Source organism: Erpetoichthys calabaricus, chromosome 5 (assembly GCF_900747795.2).
Source record: "Erpetoichthys calabaricus chromosome 5, fErpCal1.3, whole genome shotgun sequence".
In the NCBI taxonomy this organism is placed as follows: Eukaryota; Metazoa; Chordata; class Cladistia; order Polypteriformes; family Polypteridae; genus Erpetoichthys; species Erpetoichthys calabaricus.
Genome location: NC_041398.2, coordinates 11218013 through 11242094, shown reverse-complemented (window position 1 = coordinate 11242094; position 24082 = coordinate 11218013). Strand labels below are relative to the sequence as shown.

At 41.2% G+C, this 24082-nt stretch overlaps 3 protein-coding genes across 12 annotated transcripts in view; all 3 read left to right on the top strand.

Annotated features, from left to right (window-relative positions):
* The window catches only part of LOC114643681 (tripartite motif-containing protein 16-like), a 488218-nt gene that overhangs the window by 281480 nt on the left and 182656 nt on the right, over positions 1-24082 (top strand). For 3 of the 10 annotated variants that reach the window (XR_007934986.1, XR_007934983.1, XR_007934985.1), the window contains one exon: positions 23161-24082. The gene's annotated coding sequence lies outside the window, so the exon portion shown is untranslated. Of the gene's footprint in view, positions 1-23011 lie in introns of all 10 variants that reach the window. The other 7 variants (XR_007934981.1, XR_007934982.1, XR_007934989.1 and 4 more) reach the window with 4 other exon arrangements.
* LOC114643677 (E3 ubiquitin/ISG15 ligase TRIM25-like) overlaps positions 1-24082 on the top strand; it is a 110521-nt gene extending 86439 nt beyond the window's left edge. Inside the window, exon 8 of the mRNA XM_051927702.1 lies at positions 23060-24082. The gene's annotated coding sequence lies outside the window, so the exon portion shown is untranslated. The remainder of the gene's footprint in view (positions 1-23059) is intronic.
* On the top strand, positions 373-24082 carry LOC127527856 (tripartite motif-containing protein 16-like). Its single transcript, XM_051928008.1, is given in 7 exon segments — positions 373-1015; positions 8828-8923; positions 14635-14868; positions 15926-16085; positions 18690-18755; positions 22426-22892; positions 22894-24082. Coding segments are annotated over 7 exon segments (1671 nt in total). The 5' UTR covers positions 373-436; the 3' UTR covers positions 22963-24082.

Sequence of the window (24082 nt, the reverse complement as noted above, 5' to 3'; positions counted from 1 at the left end):
TGTATACTAGAGAGTTTTTTTTGTTAAGGCAATAAAGAAGTGTGTGGTCGGATACTCCGCTATACGGAAAAAGTCAGTGTCTGTGTGTGTTTGTGAAATTAATAGCAAGCAACATAACACAAATGTTTTACGAGCCTTCATGTGTCTCTGAGACATCTGAACATTTGTAAGTTCTGGTAACAGCGAGTCCAAGTGTGTGTCACTGAGAAGTGACAGGCTGGAGGGGTCACACTTATGTACTTAAGTGGAATGAGGTGGAATGAGTCTGATGTGGGCTATTACAGAGGGACTGGCAGTAGGGAATCATCATCATCATCATCATCATCATCATCCTCCTCCTCACTGAGCTCAGACTGACTTTCACTTTCGTTTCTTCACAAGTCACTTCCTTGTTCCTCTGACTGATTCTCTCTGCCTGCCTCTCCTCAGACTGACGATGGCTGAAGCCCAGCTGTTTGTGTCACAGGATGAGTTCACCTGCTCGGTGTGTCTGGACACCCTGACTGACCCCGTCTCCATCCCCTGTGGACATAATTTCTGTCTGAAGTGCCTCACGGACTGCTGGGATCACAGCCAAGAGTGCAGCTGTCCTCAGTGCAGACACACCTTCATGCTGAGGCCTGAACTGAAGAGAAACAATCTGCTGAATGAAGTTATTAAGAAATTAATAAAGATGAGTCTCAGTCCTCCTTCTCCTCAGAATTATGCCGGCCCTGGAGACGTGGAGTGTGACTTCTGTACTGGTAAGAAGTTCAGAGCGGTGAAATCCTGTCTCACCTGCCCGGCCTCCTACTGTCAGACTCACCTGCAGCTTCACTATGAAGGAGACGCCCTGAAGCACCACAAGCTGGTTGAACCTGATAGATATCTGAAGGAGAAACTCTGTGAGAAACATCAGAAAAGTCTGGAGATATTCTGTAAAACTGATGATTCCTGTATCTGCAAGATGTGTGTGGTGACTGAACATAATGGGCATAAAATGGTCGAGCTGGAGACGGAAAGAGAAGAAAAGCAGGTGAGTGATGTTTAGTGTTTAATGGAAACTGTTTGAGTAACTTTGAGTTAAGGAATTTGTACATTTAATGTGACAGAGAAATCTCTTCATCTCCAGTAAAACTCGATTATCTGTCACTTGATTAACTGTCAGGACTAAATAACAAAAACCCAACCTTGTGCACGCCAGCGTCTCCCGATTACTACTGCGAGTTCTGCACATTGGAACAACAGAAATCCCAGTGTCCGTCACGTACCTTCAGCTGTAATAGCGGTTTTTGTCTTTTCTCTTTTGTTATAATTAAACTAAACTACTATACATTGTTATGGCCTATCAACATATGTGTGTGGTGTTTGAACTTATTAAAGGTTTACGAAACAGCAACAGCTCTTCAAGTATTGCTTCAATGACGGAGTTGGAAGGCCAACAGTGAACGATAGAAAGCGGGATGCTGAAATAATTGAAAAATGTGTTGAAAATGGAAACCAGTGACGGTAACGTTATTCTGTATTAATGTTAATGGTCTTCTGCATTGTAATGTTCTTTATATATTCTGTTATATCAGTTTGTGTTAATATATTGTGGTGTGCAGGCAGCTTGTGATGCTCTGTATGGGGGCAGAAAGGGCGGAAAGCTGTAAGTGATGGGACTGGCTGAGGGGCTTCTGTTCTGTGAGGGGCGGACAGGAGAAGTGAGGAGAGAAGTGAAGGTGTGGAGCAGGGAGTCAGGAGACAATAAGCAGGAGTGTTTGTGTATCAAAAAGACAACGAGAGTGGCAGGAGATCAACTGATCGATAGGGAAAGCTTTCTGTGATTGTTTAGGAGGTGAGCTCAGTAACCAAATAACGGAGTGTAAGACAGGACACCGCTTGTGAGGGAACGAAGACTCCACGTAAAATATAGAAAACTTCAGGACCTCTGAGTTGTATTTGCTTATTACGCTGGTCATTACAATATTATATAAATTAATTCATTTTGTTAATATAGTTTTTCACGACTGTTCGCTAAACTAATCTACTGCATGTCATTTTTAAAGTAGCTGCTCTGTTCTCCGTCTTTTCTCTTATCCATCACAGCCTATGTCCTGACCCCTGACTGATAATCGAGGTTTTACTGGACCTTATAAACCTGATGTTTCAAGTTCAGAGCATTGGCTGCTGGAGTCCATCCTGGTGAGACTGGTGCAAGTCATGAAACAGCTCAGGATGAGATCCCCAAGATGGCCCACAAACAACTGAGTTCTCTCCTCACAGCCAGCTGAGTTTCTTTCTGCTCTGATCAGTTTCTCTTTTCAGTTTCTGAGGCAGTGGGAGGCCAACTATAGCCTGCTGGCTAGAAATGTCCACTGGCAGGGGTGTGAGCGTCACGTGGGCTACGCGTAGAAATGTCTGACATTCGGACCCTCCTGAGGTGTTCTTAACAAGATGATGTTACAGTTGGCTGATGTCAGCGTAGTAAGTGAGCACACAATGTCATCCTAAACGTAATTCAGTAGAAGGTCTGACACATCGATAGACACACTCTGTACTGCTGACACTTACACGCTGAGTCTGCTTAGCTGCTTGTCTGCCTTTGTGGTGTTTGTCCATTTTTAAAGAATCAGAGTTTGCATTTGTCTGATCTCAGGGCTGTTTAAGAGACACATTATTGTCACATGTCAGTCTGTATTGTACTCCAGAGTTAAGTCTACGATTCTTACAATAAGTTCAGCTCAGTAATGTCAATATACTATTCCTGTGTAGATTTTCTGTTTTTAATGATATAACTCATCAGACTCTTCATTAGTGATTAGACATCATGTTATTTAGTGGAGCAGTAAGGACATTTTGAATGTCAAACCCCTGAGTGATAATCTCACCTAATGTATGATTATGACAAAGACTCTGAGCTTTCATATTTGGTAAAACCCTAACAAGTCCAGCAGTGTAAAGAACATACTAGAAGTGTAAGTCTGACCATCTAAGCCAATTTCAAATCCCCCATCACTACTACACAACCTCAATGTACAGTAAGTTCAGGTAAAGACACTTAACTTCAGGCCACCATTTGCTGCTCCTTCAAATAAAGGACTTGTGTCACATCGGCTCTGCCAGATCTCGTTAAGTGACACAAATATGGCTGAGTCCTCACTGGAATATTAAAGAGCTCGGCTCACATGTGAACACACGTTTATAAACCAACATCTTAAACAACAATGAAGTCTATGACGTGGCCTGATATTTCTCAGTTTAATATGAATCAGGTCACTAATATCGACATCTAATTTTTGATCTCTTTCTGTTTTCTGTCGTTTGGCTATCACTTGATTTGGATTGATTTACATAAATCAGTTCCTCAGATGTCCCTGAAAGCAGACATGTAATTGTAGGACAGACTGGCACTGCTTGGTCAGAAGTCTTTTTCTTAAGCTGCCACCGCCTGCCCCTCTTTTATTGACTCGTAACTTCAGCTCAGATGTCAGTTCACTTCACCAGGACTCTCCTTGACAGTTTTGGATGTCATCTGATCAGTCTGATCAACCACAGCCAATGTCACCCAGTGATGTCTCAGTGTGTCACTTTTTATCACTTAGTGACTGAAGAAGGAGCTGAAACTCAGCTTGATGGACAACACTTAGCGGAAATAGCAGTAAAAAGGTTGAATTTCTGTTCATCCAAGACACCCACAGCAGCAAGTCCACTCCGTCCTTTATAACACTTTGTAAGCACTAGAACTCTGATCTCTGCCCCTGGATTAGCTTCTGCCCTGTAGTAAGACCCTTATTGTGGCCATCATAAAGGCTCAATGATCTCTTCTGCTCCAAAGGGTAATGTAGTGCCAAACAGTAAGAGCTGAAGACCCCTATAATGGAGTTGAACGTGGGGGTCTCATTCAGTCCTGACTTGATAGAGGAAAGCAAAGTGCACAAGTAAGAGAGACCACCTATAAAATCTGTAGAATTACTGAAGGAGGACATCAACCAGCAGTTCTACATTTGTTTGCCACTAAAAGATAACCAGTAAGTGTGAAACCTCAAAGACTTTAAACTGCAGAACAACTCACAGTCACAACAAGAAAAGGCCAAGAGAGAGAAAAGAATCTGTTAGAAGAAAGACAAAGCCAACTGAATGTTCTTAAATGTGTGACAGAGGAAGCTCTCCATGGACACAACAATCTGGACAAAGCATCACCTCCACCTGAGTGACCATAAACCAAGTCAGGAGTTCACCTGCTCAGATTCTGAGAACTTCTGACTGTGACTCGGTAGTTAAGATAAAGCCAGGGGGTGAATTCTGGGAGTTGACATCACCATAACTGTGTGAAGGAGAAGGCTGTAGCTGTTGTGAGGGTCTCTTCATAAATTCAGTAAGAAAACTAAAGTGGACTTGAATCAGTTCAGAGCAGCGTCTCACACACACAGAGGAGCTGTAAGGGAGTGCAGGCAACCTGTGAGAAAAACCAAACTGCCATCACAGTGCTGACTCTGGAAACTTAATAAGTAACTAAGAACTGAAGCAGAACTGAGACGAGAACATTTAAAAGCTGCTTCTGAATGAATGATGTTTACTGGGAAACATTTTGGATAAAAATTATGAGAAATAAAATCACAAGTTATGTGCCTTTCCTATAAGTGCAAGAGAAAGAACCAACTAAAGTAACACAGACTCATGTGTGGTGTTGTCTGTTGATGTCGTCTGTCTGTATACACTTGAATACGTACATCTTCAGTTGTTCTTATATTAGAAATACAATTTATTTTCGACTGTGACTTGTCCCTGGTGCAGTTTGCATGTTCTCATTGTCTTCATGTGTGTTTTGTCCTACAATCGAAAGACATGCAGTTTAGGTGGACTGGTTCTTTGGCACATTAGCTCTATTGTGTGTGTATTCAACCTCGATTTTCTTTTTTTTCCTCTCTTCTTAGGGCATATGGAGTGGGGGGCTCTCAAAAACATGGCCTGTTAAAGCCCACTGAGACACTCCTTGGGTGATTTGTGGATATCCAAGAAAAGAGAAATTTTGTTCTTTCCAGTGTGAGGTGCGCAGAGTGAAGAGTAAAGCAGACAGGCCTGTTCCTTGTGCTGCTCCAGTGTTGCTCACACAGTCCTTGAGTCTGCCTGACAGATAGTCCATCATCAGGACACCACAGGCTCACCCACCTCCACATCTCTGAGGTGACCCCTTAACAGGGATGGCTGGGTGGTCTTGAAGGCTCTGGTGAAACCAAAACTCATAAACATAATAAACATCTCTCTATTATAAGAGACGAGACCTGGGGCCTCATGTATAATGCCATGCGTAGAACTCACACTATAACATGGCGTAAGCACAAAAGCATGAATGTGCGTACGCACAGAAAAATCCAGATGCAGGAATCTGTGCGCACGCATACTTTCACGTTCTTCCACTACATAAATCCCGACTTGCGTGAAAAGTAACGCACGTGCACACGCCTTCTGTCCCGCCCCAACTCCTCCCAGAATTACGCCTCTTTGAATATGCAAATCAATATAAATAGCCTTCTGTGAAAAGACAATGAGAAAAGCACAGGGGAAAATATAAGAATTTCAGCGAATACCAAGTGGAGGCAAAGGAAAAACGTACTACTTGTTGGTTTAAACAGTGGGATAATCAACAAAAGAAAGTTGATCGAGTGACAGAGTGTCGGAGAAACTCGAAAGATCAAATTCACAAAGTCGCACAGTGCCCGAAATAAAAAAGAAATCACATATCAAAGTCGCTGTGAAAAGGCAAGTCATATCCCACCGTCTGAGTGTCAAATGAAAGTGTATTAGGGTACAAACAAAAAACATAGGCACACAGTGGGAAAAAAGCACGAAATGTCAACTTTAATCTCGAAATTTCCACTTTAATCACGTAGTTTATTTTGCCATTAAAGTAGAACATCATAAACTTCATCTTAAAATCGTTTGTTTTACTAGTTTCTCAAGTAGCATGTTAAATGCTTTGTTCAGTGTTTGATCTTCTATGTGCTCTATGTGTGTGAATCACTACGTGCTTCTGTTCTTTCTCTTTCTCCGACAGGACACATACTCCATTACATTCGAGATATTACAGCTCTCTGAATAATTAAAATACTGAGATGTATATGTGATATCATTTTCATGATGATAGGAATGAAAGCATGTTATTAAACATGGGAACACGGTGGCGCAGTGATTGTTCATATCTCACGCAAGAGGCTTGCGGTGCCATGTGCGACCTTCGATTAAATAATTTATTACAGAAGTACTGTCTATTTCAAACGTACTAACCTCCAATTCCTGTCCATACTTTTCTTTCTCCAATCGCCACACAATCAGCTCTGTAATAAACGTTAAGCCATTTGTAACCTTAGAACGCCGATTCTTCAAAACTTTTAAGGAACATTGAAATATCTTCGTAGTACATGTTTAATTATTCTATTCGTCTATCCTTCCAGTGTCGCGTCAGCACCAGCAAGAATACAGCGCACGGCAGGAGCTATCCTTGAACTAGCTATACGCTGCGGCACCGTGTCCTCACATGTTTAATTATTAACAATACAGATTATTTAAATGAAGTTAAAGTTTTATCTGTATACTATAAGCAACATATTTTGCTGCATTTCATCTTAAAAATGATATTGTCATCATACGCGCTTTATAAAGTAGCGCAGGTTGTGCAATATTATAACTAGTGTAAGTTTACAGTGAGGTGATTGTACTTATAAGTACAAACAGTTCTACAAGGAGCACTTGATGGACTGATTGAGTGCGTTTATAGTTATTGGGATGAAACTGTTTCTGAAACGCGAGGTCCGTACAGGAAAGGCTTTGACGCTTTTTGCCGTGGTTGATGTAGTGTGTACTTGAAACTGTATATCGATAATTCTCTTTCCGATCATCTGCTGCTGTGATTCACACTCAGATACAGTGATATAAATACTCCGAGTGGTGCAGTGAGAGTAATATGGAAAAAGATGATCTGCTGTGGCAACCCTTAACGGGAGCAGCAAAAAGAAGAACAAGATGCAGTGAGCGTAACAATGCTAAAGCTGTTATGGTATTTGGAATACTGTGGCTATTCCCTGGCCCATTATATTGCTACAGGTTAATTACAATCAGATGCATTACACTAATAAACAATATGCAGTTAATTTCAGTGTATTTATAAAGCCGCGTCAGGAATGTGGAGCTAAGAAAGAAAGGATGAGCACACAGGAACAGTAGTTTGACCATTCTGTGGACCATTATATTGTTACAGGTTAATTACAATCAGATGCATTAAACTTATGAACGATATGCGGTTAATTTCAGTGTATTTGATAAAGCTGCCACCGTGGATGTGGATCTAAGAAAGAGTAACCACACAGGAACAGTAGCACTGCTTTCACGCTGGGTGCCACCAGTCTGCAAAACCGAGCGGAGAAATTGCGTACGCCAAGGTATGAGTTACCGTGGAAATGTGCGTGGCTTTACGCCAAGTTTAGGTTTTATACATCGCGATTTGAGCGTGGAAAGGTTCGTACGCAACATTTCTGTGCGTATGCACCGTTTATACATGAGGCCCCTGATCTTTCTGAAGAGACTTTTTGGAAGTCCAGAGAGACAGAAGTAAGATCCGCGAGATGGAGACTTTGGCCATTTCTAAAGTCTACAAAAATGATAGTAAAGCTGACATTCGTACAAACAAATCAAAATTATTACTCGCTGAAATTACAGAACAGCGAAAAGAAATTGAATATATTGTTTGAGTTGAAACTTTAAGTCAGAGACTTGTAGATCATCTAATTCGTGTTGCCATCATTCAAAAATATTGTTTCTTCAAATTGAACAGGCCTCTCCGCGAGAATGAAAAGATTTGTGGGTTGGTGAAAGTGAAATCCACGTACGCGGTCACGCTTGGGTCACAGAGAGGCACAGATACACAGGAGATTTTAGAGACAAACGTTATTCAGACACTTCAAACAAACATAAGTCTCTCTCAGGAGTGAATCGAGCTCAGTGTGTAGTCGGAGGGGACAGTTCTGTCTCTCAATTAGAAGAATAGAAAATCTTCCTGTCCATAGGGGTGCGCCTCGGGAGCGGGACCACCACAGGAGAATAGGATGTCTGGGGAGAAGAGAGACAAGGCAGTGAGACAAAAGGACAGGTGCTGTACAGGCTTTTAAATGTTTGAAGCGCCGAACGAACCAAACCTGCAGGTGGCAAGCGAAGTGAGCAGGGGGCGGAGCTCACTAGTTTAATTAAAAATAATAATCCATCACCTAAACAAAACACCTGAGGTAAGTAACATATAAAAATATCATTTCTGAGTTTTAGAATTCCTTTAAGTTGCCTTCTTCCTGAATTCAACAGAATCATTTGTGTATTTCAGTATCTTACTTGACTCCAGAAAATGACAACAGCAGACAACGTCCTCACATGTCTGACTCAGGATATCAAATGGCCTTGTAGATACTAAAATTACTGACATGACGTGTTTAAGTCCTCCTGGCCTTTCACCAGTTCCCATACTTTACACTCCAGTTTGTTTTTATTATTTTTAGTGTTGTGTGAACTTCACATTTCCCAGTTTGTCGATGTGATGTCTTCTAAATGTCAAGAACTAACTCACACACCTGTGTGCCTTCAAACTGTCTTCTGGCTTTGACGCACTCTTCAAACCCAAACTCAATCTTACATCAATTAAATTAAATCTTTCTTTTAATCTTTATTGTCATTTCTGTTTGTTAAATTAAATCTAAGTTGTGTCATGAAATGTCAAACAAATGTGTTGTGAAAATATCAGGAGTCAGAAAGAGAAGAAGAAATCACAAAGTGAACGTGAATTCTGATCTGACCACGCGTGTCCTCTTGTGTGTCCAAACAGAAACAGCTGGGGGAGACACTGAGTGACATCAAGAGGGGACTTGAGGAGAGAGAGAAGACACTGAAGGAGACGAGGAGGACGATGGAGGAGATGAAGGTGAGTGGAATAGGAAGACAACACTTCATATCAAAGAGAGGAGAAATAAATGAGAACTTGAAGAGCAGCAGAGCTTCACTGGTGATGATGAGTAGGGACACGAGAAGGGAGAGTTAGAGAAGACGTTGTGTGGTGTCCTTCATGGCCTTTCACTGTTGACAGAATCCCAGGTGTTACTCAGTGGAGACTCAGACAGCATCACCCTAAAGTCCTCTGATATTCCATCAGCTGCTTAAAGGAGACTTAACTCTACTAACAGAAACTCACACTGAAGGTCGAAGCTGATGTTCTGAATTAGATCAATGGGCTCAACGTCCATTAATGGTCTAAGTTGTTTTTATTTTAAAAATAGCATTGCATACAATCAAGTTCAACTTATACAACAAATGACTTTCAAAGTCAAAATAAAAAATAGTAAAAAAAAAATCAGAAAGTTAAAACAGAAATCTAAACAAACAAAAAAAATGTAAAAAATTAAAACTACCAAACAGGATTCACACTGCAACCCAGAAAAAGAGAGAAGTGTTGAGAGCTGGGCCAAAATTCCTGATAATTTACAAAAATAAATAAATTAATAAATAGAAAGGCAGAATTTCCTTTTCCCCTGCTATGGATGCCTATTTTAAAGTTTTATTAATTAAATCTTGCCATATTTTATGAAGGTTTTGAACAGATCTTCTAAGTGAGAATTTGTTTTTTTAATGTCAAACATCATTGACCCAGTGACTTATCACAGGTGGGCTGGGGGTCTTCAAGTTCAGCAGGACAAGTCCACGAGCTCACAGTGTGGTAAAGGCAGTTACAGTCAAAGTGTCCTCCTCCACTTTAGGCCCCTCTGGTAGCCCACCAACCACAACTGTTAGTGAGTTAGGAGTGATTGTGACCCCACGGCTGTCTGATAAAACATTCAAACATTTTGGCCCTAAATGATGTTACTTTGTTGTCCTCCCTAAACATGTGGCCCAGTGAGGCTGGAGCTCAATTGCCACAATCACAGGTTGGATTCTTCCCAATTTGAAATGAGATAAATGTGATCGATGAAAGAGTCGAAGTCAGATGGTTGAATACTTCGCACATATGGAGCTGGAGTGTATTCTATGCATGACTGACTTCCACTCCTTTTCTGAGATATGAATTAAAGGTCCTTTTCCCTTCATATCCAAGGACCCTTAAAGGTGAGATTTTTTTAAATGTTTTTATATATTACTGTGATGCTGTCTGACTCCTCAGGACTGATCAGGATTTCTTCTGGAAAGGAAATGGATGGGAGATGTGGAAAACTGGGTAGGTTTTTTGGGTAGATTTTTGTTGTCTGTAGCTTCTGTAAACTTTGCTAATAATAGTGGAGCTAACTTAGTTGAAAACGTCATTATAAAATTCCACTGGTTGCCATCAGGGTCTGTTGTTTTCCCACTTTAGAATGAGTTTACAGCATCCAGAAGTTCTGAGAGTTTCAGAGGTTTGTCCAGTTCCTTTTCACTAAGAGTGTCCAGCTGTCGTATTTGCATTACATCAATGAACTCCTCAGACTGTGTCTCGTCTTCTTTAAACTGAGTAGAATATAAAGACTTATAGTACTTGCTAAATGTGTGAATTATATTTTTAGGCTTCATTACTTTATCTCCAGTTGTGCTGGTAATTTCTGTTATTGCGTTGCAAACTTCTTGGTTGTTGATTGCTGAGCTAAGATCTTATTAGCCTTCTCTCCATGTTCACCGTAATGATGTTGTGATTTAAAGATGAGTTGTTCAGGTTCTTTTGTTATCAAGAGGTTTCATTCTGATTGAAGAGCCTGTCTTGTACTGTAAAATGCCTCATTTGGAGACATGGGGTATTCTTGATTTTTTCTGGAGATCGTAATGGTTTTCTCTTGTTCATTCGGGTATTTCTCAGTTTTATTAGTCTCCACAACTTAAGGATCTCCACTGTTTGACTCAGTGCACACTTTACATAATGTACATCTCCAAACATTTTACTTTAGCTTTAATATTTTATCACAAAGGACAGTAAGGTTGTCCAGTGGTGGCATCTTCTGAATCTCAGATCCACTGTCCTCTATTCACTTTCCATGTGGAGTTTACCCCTTCTTCCAGTAGCTCAGTGGGTATCTTCCAGTTATTCCAGATCTTCCACCACATCCTCACATTTCAGTTTGGTTAATTGGCAGAAACCCCCAATTGGCTTCCATTGTGATCATTAGTGTAGCTCTGACCTTGTAATGAGCTGGCAGACTGTCTATGGTAGCACACTCTCCGATGCCCAGTTCTGCCAGGATTCATTTATTTGAAAGTTCTCATCCAGCAGACACAAAACTCATCACACACATTTCTGTGCCCAGACAGACCAAACTTATCCAACCTAATTTATTTAACACAGACACACATTAAACAGGCCAACACCATCGAGTGTACTAAAGTACTAAACACAGCCGGGACAGACCAGTGGGGTGTGTCTTTAGTTCAAAGAAAGTAGGCGGGGCACAATGTGTCACTCAACACTGTGTAGTCCAATCCAGACACAGAGGTGACAGCTGAAGAAGTAGAAGTGAAGGAGAGCCAACCTCGCAGACCGACCTTCACTTCGGTTTATGTTTCTATGCTCGTCTGCTTTTGTTGTTTCCTCCAAGAATTCCTGCTTATTACTGATGCATGAAATCCCCTCTCTACACCCATGATGACTGTGACATTTTTCAGCCAGGATTCCTTCCACTAGATGTTGTTCATAGTCTTGTTTCATGTCTTTTTTGTTTATTTATTAATGTTAATGTTGATTTGGTTGAGTATCTGCTTTAATCATTTTATTTGATTTTATCTATAAGCTGCCTTTGTTATGTTCCATGTGGTTTGTGTGTGGCTCACCAAGAGGTGGACCATCTGCCAATCACCACCAGGAGCTTCCCTTCCACCATAAAAACCCCGAGGGTCTCCCACAGTTTCATTGTGAATGTGCTCTGCGAGTTTGTCATGTTCTATCTATCTATTTTCTATCTATCTGTTTTTCAATCTATCTATCTATCTATCAATCTATCTATCTATCTAATCTATCTATCTATCTATCTATCTATCTATCTATCTATCTATCTATCTATCTATCTATCTATCTATCTATCTATCTATCTATCTATCTATCTATCTATCTATCTATCTATCTATCTAATGTCCTCAGTCTTATGTGTGGCAAAGGTTGAACTTCTGATCACTTTGTCACTACTGCTCCTCAGCTTTTTACCAAAGTCTTTAAATTGTTCAGCAGTACTGGTGGTCTGATCCTAACTCTCATAATTGTTCACTTAGAACTGGACACACGTGACAATGACAACTGGATCCTTCCTCCCCTACTCCAGCCAGGAGCCTATCCACCCAACCATTGAGGTTTTCCACATGTGTACCGAAAGGCAAAACACCATATGAGACTCTCTGTATTTCGTGTAAAGCTTCATCTAAATTACCTAATAATAAATCCCACATTATTATTTCTTCCTCATTCTAGTGGCTGGTTAGGAGGTGACCTTTTAGGTCTTCTCATCCTCACTTTCTATTACAGAGTCTGGTGAGTCACTGTCCAAATTGTGCAAAGTTCTAAAACCAGCAGAACACCTCCAGCATTGGGGTTGGTGATCCTGAACAGCAGGCACCTTTTAGCTCACATTTTCATCCCATGTAGAACAGCCCACCTGGTATTATCATACAAGTATGAGCCATAGTTACAATAGCAAATTCATTAGTGTATTATTGTGGTATTTCCCTCTACTTACCCTTTACCTGTTTTCTTAAGGGTAAGTGTTCTCGTCAAGTTCGTTGTCAGGTTGGTCTACTGTTGCACTTTAAGATGAACACACACACACATTGCTATACACATACACACAGACCCTCACCACAACAGTGCCCCATGAATGACACACATACGCTGATTCACCTCTAGCACTTTAAATCACACAAGAGCATTAGGTATAACACAGCCTGTCACTCAGCACTTCAAGAGACTTACTATTATCGGCACGAACAACATACGATGTTTTAGTGATATCTCAGACCTAAATATTAGTTTTGGTCTACAAGAATACATTTAAACATACAAAAGACTCAGCACTCTTGACTACTGGCCATTTGTCAGTCAAGAATAACTTCTTCTCATACTGTACCTACTGCTGAGTGGAGCTCCTCACTCTCAGCCTTATAAACCTCGCAGCACAGATATAACGGCAAATGTCCGTGGCTGCTCCAGGTGCTCAAAAGAATTATAACAGTCACTCTAGACATTAAGACAAAGCATAGAAAGTTAAGAGCAGCATGCTATTTATTACAAGAATAATAATAATAATACTGGAAAAAAGAATAATAGAAAATAGGTACTGATAGGAAAGTCTGAATATATAAAGTCTTTAGAAAAAGCTTACGAAAAAGTTACAGATGACAATGATTAATGTCCCAGGGAGGCGTTTAATTTAGCAATCGATGTTCATGATGCTTTTCTGATGAGCAGTGACATGTTTGTTGCTGTTTTCTCTTCTTCTGACATTGCTTTCAAATGAGGCATATTTATTGTGAAATGTCATGCCGTGGTTTCACAAGACATGTACCTGTTTGGCTGGCTGTCACTATAATTGATTAATTTTGCTCAAACTCTTTAATCTATCTTTTCCCATATAATGTTCTTTGATACTGCCTCATGTCTACCTTTCCCAGACTGTAAGCAATATTGTTGTCCCAAATGTCCATATCAATAACCTAAGGTGTCGGTTCAGTCTTCCTTTCCCAGGCTGTAATACCAAAGTAGCACTAAACTGTGAACAACTGTTATAAAAGTGAGGTGTAAGGGAAGAGGATATGCCTTTTTTATCCAAAATGTAATTTATGTGTTGTCTTGAACAAAATATAATGGAAAATTACACCAAAATGTAGAGATTTTATACAACATAACAATTAGTAATAATGCAAAGTTCCTAAATGAAGTAGAAATACATCAAACATGGAAATAAAGACTCACGACTCTGAGCTTTACAATGAAAAAGAAATGGAAGAAGGTAAATATGCAAAGAGTTCATGAAATTTAAGGAAATCTGAAGCCCCTTGACCAACACCTAGACCCTCTTGTTTAATATCTCCATCTCACAGGTCTGACCTGGTGACATCTCACACCCCAAACTAGAAAACAACTAATAAACACAAGAATCTGGTCCAGAAATACTTTTATTTTAACACAATTACCTTCTAACACACAAGTTAATCCCTCTTTACAGATACTTCTTCTTCTTCTTCTTCTTCTTCTTCTTCTTCTTTATTCCTGGTGTTGTCCTACTCCACTCCTAACCTCAGGCAGAGCAGGAGATGACATTTTTAAAGGCAGACTTTGATACAAACTATCAGGTCAAATGGAGTCCTCACAAGACAGTAGAGGTGTCCCCAGCAGCTCCTGCTAATGGCTGTCAAGATCCTTCACAAGGAAGCCTTTCATGACTGCGTATCTCATGAAGTCCTGCAGTTTCCTTAATAGCAGCATAAGCAGAGTGATGAAGTTACTCGGCATAATGGAGGGAACATATTGTCTGGGTGGCAGTCTGCAATTGACCTTCCTTCTGCAAATAAAGTTCCAACAGTCACGCCAGCCAATTCAAACTGTCCTTCACAACATCAAAATAGCAACAAATGTGCCTCATGATTGGTTATTCTTATCAGGTGACTTAATTCTAAATCTTTATCCTATTTTTTCAGATGTCTGTGGTAAGAGAGGTGGAAGAAAATGAGAAGAGCTTCACTGCTCTGATACGGTGCATTGAGGAAGCTCACAGGAAACTGACTGAGAGGATCAGAGAACAAGAAAAGAGAGAAATGGAGAAGGCTGAAGGAGTCATGGAGCAACTGGAGAAGGAGATTGAGGAGCTGAAGAGGAGAGAAGCTGAGCTGAAGGAGCTTTCAGAGACCAAGGACCATCTCCACTTCTTGCAGGTGAGAGTGACACTTCACAAGGAATCTGATCAGACTGGGGTGTGTGGGACCTCAGAACATTTAGAGAGAAATTTAAAAGATCTGAGGAGTTTGTACAACATGACAAGAACAGGCCATTCAGCCCAACACAGATCGTCTTTTCATATTTCCTTAACATTTCAAATATTCCTTTTACAAATATCTCAAAGTTGTTTACTTCATGTACATGACAGACAGATGAATCTACAGCTGTCTGTGTGAAAAAGTGAATTTTTTATGAAGTGTAAAAGATGACATCTAATAAAGGATGGTGCCAACTCTTCTGCCTGGCTACGTCCTGATGTCTCCATCCTTAAACTGATGAGATTCAAATCCTTCAGCATTTCCTCACAGCTCTGACCCCACAGTCCAGTCTCGTCTCTCATCTCTCATTTTTCTTGTGTATTTTTCTATCACACTCCACACAATAGTCCTGATGTCGACTGTGTTTCACAAACATTATGGAGATTCTGTTCTTGATTTACACTCCACTGTTGGTCGCTATATAACTCAGCTTGCCGTAGCTTTCTCTCTTTTGTATGGTTGATGATGATGATGATGAAGACACAAAGGCTTCCAGGATTTCCACACAAGTCACACTTCTGAGATGTAAACCTTCAATTGTATAATCATATTGAAGAGCTTTCTCCATACATGTGTTAGTCTTTACATTTAATTTAATTTAATTTAATTACGCTTTTCTCAGAACCATAAAAAGCCAATGCCTTCTTTTGTGTGCCAAGTCAATTCTGGACCCACCTGCCCCCTCAGTCCCTTTATCTTGACTCTCCTCTCATGGAGTCCTGTGTGAAAAGCTCATTGATAGTTAAGGTTGATAATCTCTGATGCTCCACTACACTCCACCAAATATTCTCTCATAAATAACCAACAAGTCAATGACAGGCGTTCTCACCATCTAAACCCACGCTGACAGCCCACCACACTGATCCTTAATTCAGAAGAGCCCCCTCTTATCAGCATTACTTACTTTTTAATGTCTCCTTTCTGAAATCTCGTCCCCTCTTCTCTCCTGATTCAGACTTTCTCCTCTCGCTGTGTCCTTCCTGCTGATGGAGACTCGCTGAGCTTCACTGTCACCTCTGATTTCTCATCTGAGGACCTGAGAAAGGAGCTGTCAGGTCTGACAAAGAGTCTGGAGAAGATCAGCCAGTGGGACATCATGACAAGGACTCCATCAGGTACAGCGTCTGGTGACATTGTGTTTGTTATTGAAGTCCATTAGGAGGACCAGAGTGACAATAAGAGGACACTGAAGAAGGCCTGCTCTTTAACATTTATCTGCCATCCTTTGCTGTTTATTATTTTTACTATATAGTGCCTTTCACAGTCATTAGCTGAGTGATAACAAACTCTCTAAATAATCAGTTGTTCTTAATCAGATGTTTTGGAATTTTAACTTGAAATGTTATACTCCTTATACTTATTCCACGTATTCTCTTAAAAGTCCTTTTTTCACTTAACTTTGAGATTCTTTTTATTTCCTTTGCTTTGCTCACCTTAAGATTAATGAACAGAAATGTGTTTTAAATGGCTAAGCCGGCTCAGAGCACAAATGAATTGTTTATTTGAGAACAGAGAAGACGTTAATGGAATCAAATTGAGCTCAGCGTCAGTGCTTTATAATATCAGAACATCTCAATCTGCTCCTGCTGTCTTCAGTGTCCATTACATTCTGCTGGATGGAGTCCACGTTTAAAGTTCACGTTCATCCATTTTCAGCTGTGCTCCCCCTGGGCTCTCGTGTTTTATATTCCTGCTGTTGTTTGCTCAGAAGTCGTGTCTCCCACCGACATTTAAAAGGATTTTACACACCAAAAGCATTTTATTTGATATATTTTGGTGGTGAAGATAAGCAAATTGGAGGACTGCGTCAGAACTCTGAGTACTTGAGGACCACCTGAACATTTCAGTGAGTGCAGCCTCAGAGTAAAACACACTTTATAAATTATGAATTACGTACGTTTACACATAAAGACAGCGATTTGTTTAAACACAAACTAAGGTCAAGCAGCCAAGAGCACAGGGTCCATCCCGGCCGTCCACCACATTAGACATATACTGTATGTGTGTATTGTGAAAATAAGCAGAGAGAGTGGGCACAAAGAGTTGGGGTACCACCCTGAAATACCCCGTTTAATGATGAAGATGAAATAAAAAGCACAAAGACGGAGCACAATGATGACGTCTGCTGCAATCAAAGGCTGTCAAGTTAAAGTCACTTGTGAGTCGGAGCTCCGTCTTCCTCAGTCACAGATCTGTAATGAACACCCACTTCTGGTGACATTTTATAGTGGTGTCACAGAAGAGGCGGAGCTTAATTAGCGGGCTATGGAAGTGACGTCACTCGTCTTGTGGCCTGTGAACTCACTGAAGTGATGACATTAGCAGGAGCAGCACCCTCTCGACTCAGGGTGGGATTTCTTAACTAGATGGAGCTCTGAAGATGTCCACAACTGTACCTGCTTGTTATTATGTATAAAATACAGTATATTTATGACATTGTATGTCAGGACAAATACCAAGCAATGGGGTTCAAAGTGAGGAGTAGAGCAGAGCAAAGAGATAAAGCCATTTGTAAAGCTCTGAGTGGTCCCAGCAGCACAGTAGTCTCAAGAATTGGGAAATGGAAGAAGTTTGGAACCACCAGGACACTTTCTAGAGATGGCCAGTCTGAGTAACTGGGAAGGAAGGGCCTTGGCCAGGGAGGTGACCAAAAACCTAATGGTCACTACAACAAAACTTCAGAAGTCCTCTGCTGAGATGAGAGAAACTGTAGGAGGGACGGCCATCTCAGCAGCGCTCCACAAATCAAGCGTTTATGGTGGAGTGGCCAGGCAGAAGATACTCTCAAGTAAAAGACAAATGACAGCCTGAGAGCATCAAGGGAAAGATTCAATGATCTGATGAGACAAACATTGAACTCTTTAGACAGAAGACCAAGCAGGATGTCTGGAGAGGACCAGGCACTGCTCACCACCTGCCTAATGCCATCTCTACAGTGAAGATGGTGGTGACAGCATCAGGCTATGGGGACAAAGTGACAGGTCAGAACTGAGGGGAGGAGAAGTGCAGTCAAATACTGAGAGGACCTTAAAGAAAACCTGTGACCTCAGACTGGGTGATGGATCAACGACCTGAAGACTACAGCCAAGACAACTCTGGAGTGGCTTTGTGACAAGTCTGAGTGTCCTTGAGTGACCAGAATAAGACCCCACAGAACAGGAGAGACCTGAAGATGGCAGTTCACAGACGCTTACCTTGAAATCTAACGGAGTTTGCGAGGATCTGCCAGGAAGAATGGGATCAACTGGCCAAATACAGGAGGGCAAAGCTTGTAGTGACACTTAGTCATGAAGACCACCAAAGGGGCTTCCACAAAGACCTGAATTAAGTGTCTGAATACTTCTAGGAAGGAGACGTTTCAGTTTTGATTTGTAATAAATGTGCAGACCTTTCTGAAGACCTGCGCTCACTTTGTCATTATGGTTACTGAGTGTAGACTGATGAGCACAAAGGCACATTAATCCATTTAAAATTAAATCAACAACACGGTAAAGTGTGCAGAAAGTGAGGGGTCTCAATACTCTCTGACTCCCTGTATATTTATTATTAATATCAATATTCAGATCGACATTTGGCCTAATTTGCCAGCCCTTGTATATTTTATAAATGTTTTATTTGAACTCCTCTGCATTTGTAATACGTGTTTAAGAACTAAACTAAGATCCCACAATGCCATCTTCACAGTTTCCATTCTTCTTCTCTTTTCTTTTTATTTTCAGCTCATGAAGCTCCAGTTTTCGCCCTCCAGCCTCCTGAACCTCAGAGCAGAGACGACTTTTTAAAATGTGAGTTTGTGCTTGACTGAATGGATCATCACAATAAAAATCATTGAAGTTTTAATAGAGCAGGACAGGCTTAGGATATGAAAGTCTGAGTGTTGTGTGACTGAGGGGCTGAGAGTGATGGGGGTCCTGTGACTGGTGCATTATGGGATAGAGAGACTCAGGCAGTGAATCACCAAAGCCGTCTGTTGAACCCGAGTCTTGATGTGTCCAGAAATGTTTAAAAAGGGAAAAGAAAAAGAAAATCCACGTCATGGGGTGCACTTACTTTATCACACGACTGTATATACAGACACAGTATTAGTTTAAAAATGAAGCACAATTGTATGTGAAATAAGTTAAAGCTGACAAAAGTCCTCGTCATCCTCCATTCTTTACTCCACAGAGCAGACACTTTGCTTTGAGTTCTCGACTTCACAAATTTTAAACATTAAAACAAATGAAATGACAGAGAAAATTATTGGGGGTCCTTAGAAGTTCAAAGACCCCACTGGACTGTGGTGACATCTCAAGCTGACTGATTCCTCTAATGAGTGTCACCGGGGTCTTCAGTCACTCAGTCAAGTCCTCACTCTGCTGTGTTGTGTCCTTGTGTGCCTCACACTGAACGAGGACAAGAGAGGAGGAGAAGATGAAGAAGGCCACAGCCAAGGGTGGTCAAGGTGAAGACTACAAGACCACCTCCACAGAGCTTCATGTCCCAGTGAATACAGCTGCTAATATTCTCAAGATGTTTGGGGGTCCATAGAACTGTAGCCCACCTCCCTGATGAGACCACCAGAGTAAAGCTGACCTCCGACTGAACAGAAGGAGAGTTTAAATGGAGGAGAAAATGCAGTGTGGTGTGGTGGTGAAGACTTTGGAGTTCAAACCCTGAGGTTGTGGGTTCAAATCCCACTACTGACACCACTGTGTGACCTCAGCAAGTCACTTCACCTGCCTGGGCTCTGATTGGACAACGAAAAGAAAAGGAAACAATGGAATCTGAGATGATGGGAGTCACCTTGGATAAGAATGACAGTCAAATAATAAAAAGAGATGACAGGAAACACACGAAAGAAAGAAAGAGAGAGACAATGACAGATGGGAAAGGCACTATATAATAGATAGATAGATAGATAGATAGATAGATAGATAGATAGATAGATAGATAGATAGATAGATAGATAGATAGATAGATAGATAGATAGATAGATAGATAGATAGATAGATAGATAGATAGATAGTAAATACTGATTGCAGCTTTTACACAAATAATTGATGTGGTTGTGAAGTGTGACAGTGGATTGATTTTAAATTTAAGAGGTGGACTGTGACAATAAAACATGTCATTTAATAAAGCCAGCGGTCAGTGTGGACAGTCCATTAGACCTTTGACCTCAGTGGTGACCTTATGTTGTTTCTTATCATTTCTGACGACTCAGATGACTTTCAGATGACTGACTTGCCTGCCTTTCTCTTTGTTGTCTGTTGTTATTTTTGTTTTTTTACGTTGTCTAAATTCCATTACTTACCACTAACACTATTTTCTTGTCCCCTTTCACTTCATTTCCTTTTTCTTTTCAGTGTCTTAGCTTTGAGCACACACACACAGTCTGGCCACATTGCTAATTCACTGTCACCCGTCACCATTTCACCACCGTGACACTTTTTATTTTTTCCCCCTTTTTATCCCCACCTTTAATTCTATTTTTCAGGTCTTTACCTTTTTAAGGCCATTTGTTTCCTTGTCCTTCTTTAATCCTCCTTTCTTCCACTCCTTCCTTTTCACATTTCTGTACAATGTCTGTATTGTTATTTTCCTGTTATGAATCCCCAGTTCATTCCTCCACCACCACATATTTTCTTTTATTATTTTGATCATTTTCCATTCCCTTCTTGTCATTTTTACATTTAACTCCTTCCCTACTAACCATACAACACTCCTTCTTTTGTCATCCCCTCTTTTCTTGTCCTCCCTTTCCATTCCTTTAACCCCTCATTCCACACATCTTGTGTCTTTTTGCAGTTCCTAAACACATGCTCTGGTGTTTCCACCTCTCAGCAGTTCTCCCTCGGACATATTGAACTTTTCGTGACTCTCCTTTTGTACATGGCCGCCTGCGTCGGTAGGATTTCATGTCATGTCACCCACCCGAGGTCTTTTTGTTTATTTGTTAATTCTTTGTCTCATTTTGCTGCCACACTTTTCTTGTTTGCTCTTCAGTGAGCTTTTGGATTTTTAGTACCGTTTCGTCTTTTCCTTTATATTTTTTTAGGTCTTTTTTCTTTTCCCAAATTTTGGGATCTCCTTCCTCCCATGAATATCTTTTAACAAATGTTACTATTGTTTTATAATTTTTTGGCATATTAAAGGCAATGGGTCTGCTATTTGTCATTTTTAATAATTTTGCTTTTCTCAATTCTGTGCCTAGCAGATATCTGATCATGTCCGCTAATTTCCCCGTTTTATTTAACGCCATATTAACAACAGTTGCTGTGTGTCTTAAAGCCAACTCCCTTTCTATATTCAGATCCTCTTTCCCTCCATTTTCTCTCCTTTTCTTTACCTTCCTCTTTGCCAATTTTTCACATTTTGACCCCCATAGAAACACAAAACACGTTCTTATAATTCTTCTTAATATTTTCTTTGGTGTAAAAACCATTTGCTAAGTATGATAGTTTTGGATTATAACTGCCTTCATCACCAATATCTTCCCTTCCATTGACAAGTTCCTTATCCTCCAAACTCTGTTTGTTTGTTGATCTTTTTTCCATTTCTTTCCACTCCATCCTCTCCGTAGTCTCGTCTCCAAATCTTATCCCTAATACTTTCTCCACATTTCATAACCTTATTCTTCCTTGTGGTTTTTCTTTCCATTTCCCCCAAAGGACGCATTCCCTCTTATTGAGGTGTAAAGTTGAACCTGACCCCCTCCATAAACACTTCTGTATGTTCTGTTACTTTATTTATACTCCATGTATCTCTGACTATTATTGTTATGTCATCCATATATGAAACACTTTTATTTGTTGTCCCCCCCTTCCTGGTACTTCAACTCCTCTTATATTTGTGTCCCTCCTAATTTTATTTAATAAGGGCTCTATACACAGAATAAACAGCACTGCTGACAATGGACACCCTTGTCTTACTCCACATTTCTCCTGTATCTCCTCTGTTAGTTTGTTATTTACTTTTATCTGACTTCGTATATCTTTATCGACTACTTTTATCCAGTCCAGAAAACCTTCATGAACTCCCATTTTTTGGAGTATCTTCCACATATATTTCTGTGCAATTCTATCAAATGCTTTCTCCAAATCTAAATGTAATATTGCGACATGCAGGTTTCTCTCTCTCCTGACATTAATACAGTCTCTTAAGACACACCGGTTATCTGCTGCACTTCTCCGCTGTACCACACATGTCTGCTCTTCTTTTATTACATTCTCAATATTTGTTTTCAATCTATTTGTCTAAACTCTTGTCAATATCTTCTTGTCTGTTGTTGTCTTTTTATGATTTAATTTTTAATCCACACAGATTCTGTCCAATCAGATGAGCTCTTTACTATTAGTGTCTGGTCAGCGCAGCTCCTGATTGGCTCTTGTTAATTGTCTGTGTTGTGCTCCGCCCCCAGTCCCGTTACACACTCCCAGATTTCTTCACTCGTTTTCTTTTCTCTCCTTTCAGACTTCTGTCCCCTCACACTGGACATCAACACGGCAAACAGAGACCTCCGTCTGTCTGAAGGGAACAAGAAGGTGACATGTGAGGGGACAAAGACTGAATATCCTGATCATCCTGACAGATTTGACCGCTGGCCTCAAGTTCTGTGCAGAGAGGCTCTGACTGGGACTCGCTGTTACTGGGAGGTGGAGTGCAGTGGAGACTTCATGGAGATTGGAGTCGCATATAAAGGACTGAGCAGGAAAGGAGAGGGCAGGGAGTGCGGCCTTGGAAACAACGACAAGTCCTGGTGTTTGGAGTGTTCTCATTCCCAGTACTCTGTGTGGCACAATAACAAGGAGACTGTAATCAGCGCCCCCTACAGCTCCAGAATAGGTGTGTATCTGGACTGGCCTGCTGGCTCTCTGTCATTTTATAGCGTCTCACACACAATGACCCTCCTGCACAGGTTCAACACCTCCTTCACTGAGCCCCCTCTATCCAGGGTTTAGGCTTTATTCTTCACTCCAGTGTAACAATCAGCCATCTGACACCATGTGACCACTGACCAGTACCCTCCACCGGTCACTTGATGTCCCCACAAGCTCAGGTGTCTTTGTGTTTGCAGTTTGGGGTCAAAATTAATTTTACACTATAGGTGGGGGGGCAGCACCTCTGTGAGTGAATTTGTGGATGAGAATGAGGGGCGAGTGCGACTGTCAGGGTCTCCATTATTATTGGGTCTGAGTAGCCAATCAGGTGTGTGTGTCATAGTGAGGGGCGGTGACACCTCAGACCTACAAATACCAGTCTGACCAGCAGGGGTCACTGTTGATTCACAGCCACATGTCCTTCAGGCTGACACCCCAACTGCTGTGTCCTCTGAGTGTCACTGAATGTCACCTGTTAAGTCAGTCTATATAGCGCCTTTCAGTAGTGCTGCTCCAGCAGGACCACATGCCTGTCTCAGTATCCAGAGCCTCATTCCAGTGACTATTTAGGAGCACAGAGTGACAGAAGTGACAGGAGTGCTGGCCTCTGAACAGACATTGTCTGCCCCTCTATTAGTTACTCCGGTGGTCTGTCACCTCTGAATGAATTCACTGTGAATGTCTAAAGACGAGGACTCACCGCTCAGTCACATGTCAGCCATACTGATGGAGTTTGGTGTTTTACTGAGTCACTTGGTGTCACGTTAGACATTAAACTGCACCTCCTCCTTGTTGTTCCCACTGTCACCCAACCTCAAGGAGACGAGTCAGCTGACTGACTTCACCGTCACTGTCGGTGTTCAAAGTGACAATCAGATGTGACACTTAGGGACACTTTTATCTTTCCACTGACACACACATTCCGAGGATTAATTTACAATTCCCTCAGGACCCCTCAAGGAGCGGCTTGTCACCTGACATCAGTGTGTGTGAAGATGCCAATGAAGGCCCAGACTGATGGCCGTCCTGTGATCACAGATTGTATTCCTCGTTGATCAAATCCGTATCTCGATGTGTGACTGACGTCTGATTCTTTAAGCACTCGCTCATCAGACAGGTTGTCACCCGATGAGCTCTTCACTGCTGACCTAAGCCCTGCTGCCCTCTTCTCTCTCCTGTCACCTCGGCCATTGCTTCAGTCCCCGCTGTGTGACCTCATAAAGCCACTGGTCTGTCTGGTCACTCAGGTC